A 1,352-nucleotide genomic window follows, 5' to 3' on the forward strand; every position below is an offset into this window, starting at 1 on the left:
GCTATCAGGAACAAAATGCTGGGATGTACATCGATATACCTGTTCTATTCATTTAACGTATTTCATTGCTGTCATAAACAATATCGAATTCCTTCTTTGTGAATTTGTGATAAGCAAAGGCACACTGGGACGGCTAGGAAGCGCCTTTACGTCCATGTGAACACGGGTTGCAAACGGTACAAGATTCATGGGATGACGTAATCCACAGCTATTATAAACAAAAGCTACTCACTAATTTTTGTCATATCACATTGGAAACGCACTGACAGCAACAAGCAACAATACGTTGTCGGGGTTTGTACGAACGCTGCTCGACTAACTCAGCGAAATCTGCTACAATTACAATCCATTCCTTCTTACTTTTATGATAATTGAAACCACACTAGAACAACAGGGAAACGTCACTGCACCAAACACTGTACGATCCAAATGCAGTCAGGAGCAAATTCAATACTTACGGAAGTTTGTGATGCCAAATTTAGAACGAAATGATGTGAACATGACTTCTCACGGTGCCCAGAACAAATAAACCTCCATAAAAACTCAGCTGATGACGTAATCTGTAATTACAGAAGTTACCTAATTATACCTATATCTAATACGGCTATCGTCTTGCTACCTAATCAAACAAATTCAACAATTACTGTTTTTTGTCATACGTTTTTTGAACGCTAGGACAGCAATGTTCAACAACTTTTACCTGTCTTTACTGACAATAGATTGCATCTGGGCATTTTCAGAATGTAGCAAAGCAAATGTAATTTTCAATTCTAAAAAGAATTGAATCAAGACCACCCATTCTATGATATCATATACATGATAATTTAACATTAGTGCTGCAGTTAGAATGAAAGCAATGCGGCGCTAATGGCACTGCAACCTTCAACCTAAATTTAACAGAAAAATGAAAGTAAAAAGCAAGCCATATTCATCACGATGCATAGTTACCATATTCAGTTAGTTTTCAGAATTTGGTTGTTTCATATTCATTGATATGAATATAAAATAATGCAAATTCTAAAAGTGAATTATATTAATGCAGTCATCTATAAATAAAAAACAGAAATAGAATCTTCTTCGTCTTCAGCATCTCATGTATCTAAGAGTAAGCAATAATAACACTAGAAAGACACCCACCAGTTTCCATTCACCATATATGTAAAGTAACATGCATAGCATACCACCACCAAAATATCAAATCCAACTTACCAGTTATTCATGGATGGTGTTGAAGAGCGGAGTTATAGATGACCACGTGCTAGATTGATAGCATTGCAGTGAACTGCATATCTATAAATCGATGTACTTGGTCATTGATATAAATAAATTATGCAATGACTATTTACTTTGCT

General features: G+C 35.5%; 1 protein-coding gene across 1 annotated transcript; it reads right to left on the reverse strand.

Annotated features, from left to right (window-relative positions):
- Positions 1 to 133: 133 nt before the first annotated feature.
- Positions 134 to 734, reverse strand: Tsp_14486 (hypothetical protein). The gene is made up of 5 exons (XM_003367620.1): positions 701 to 734; positions 603 to 619; positions 459 to 560; positions 251 to 355; positions 134 to 208 (listed from the first exon to the last, which is right to left on the reverse strand). The coding sequence occupies exons 1-5, from the start codon at positions 732 to 734 to the stop codon at positions 134 to 136; spliced, it is 333 nt and encodes a 110-aa protein (XP_003367668.1).
- Between the last annotated feature and the right edge of the window lie 618 nt (positions 735 to 1,352).

The sequence above is a fragment of the Trichinella spiralis genome (assembly GCF_000181795.1).
Source record: "Trichinella spiralis strain ISS 195 chromosome Unknown Scfld3959, whole genome shotgun sequence".
Lineage (NCBI taxonomy): Eukaryota > Metazoa > Nematoda > Enoplea > Trichinellida > Trichinellidae > Trichinella > Trichinella spiralis.

What these genes read in the sequence shown, in the direction of transcription:
- Tsp_14486 (XM_003367620.1), bottom strand. Translation starts at nt 734, where the DNA reads ATGCCCAGATGCAATCTATTGTCAGTAAAGACAG. An exon ending in ATTTGGCATCACAAACTTCC is followed by an intron (nt 356 to 458) that starts GTAAGTATTGAA and finishes CATAAAAGTAAG; the next exon opens with AAGGAATGGATTGTAATTGT. An exon ending in GCTGTCAGTGCGTTTCCAAT is followed by an intron (nt 209 to 250) that starts GTGATATGACAA and finishes TGTTTATAATAG; the next exon opens with CTGTGGATTACGTCATCCCA.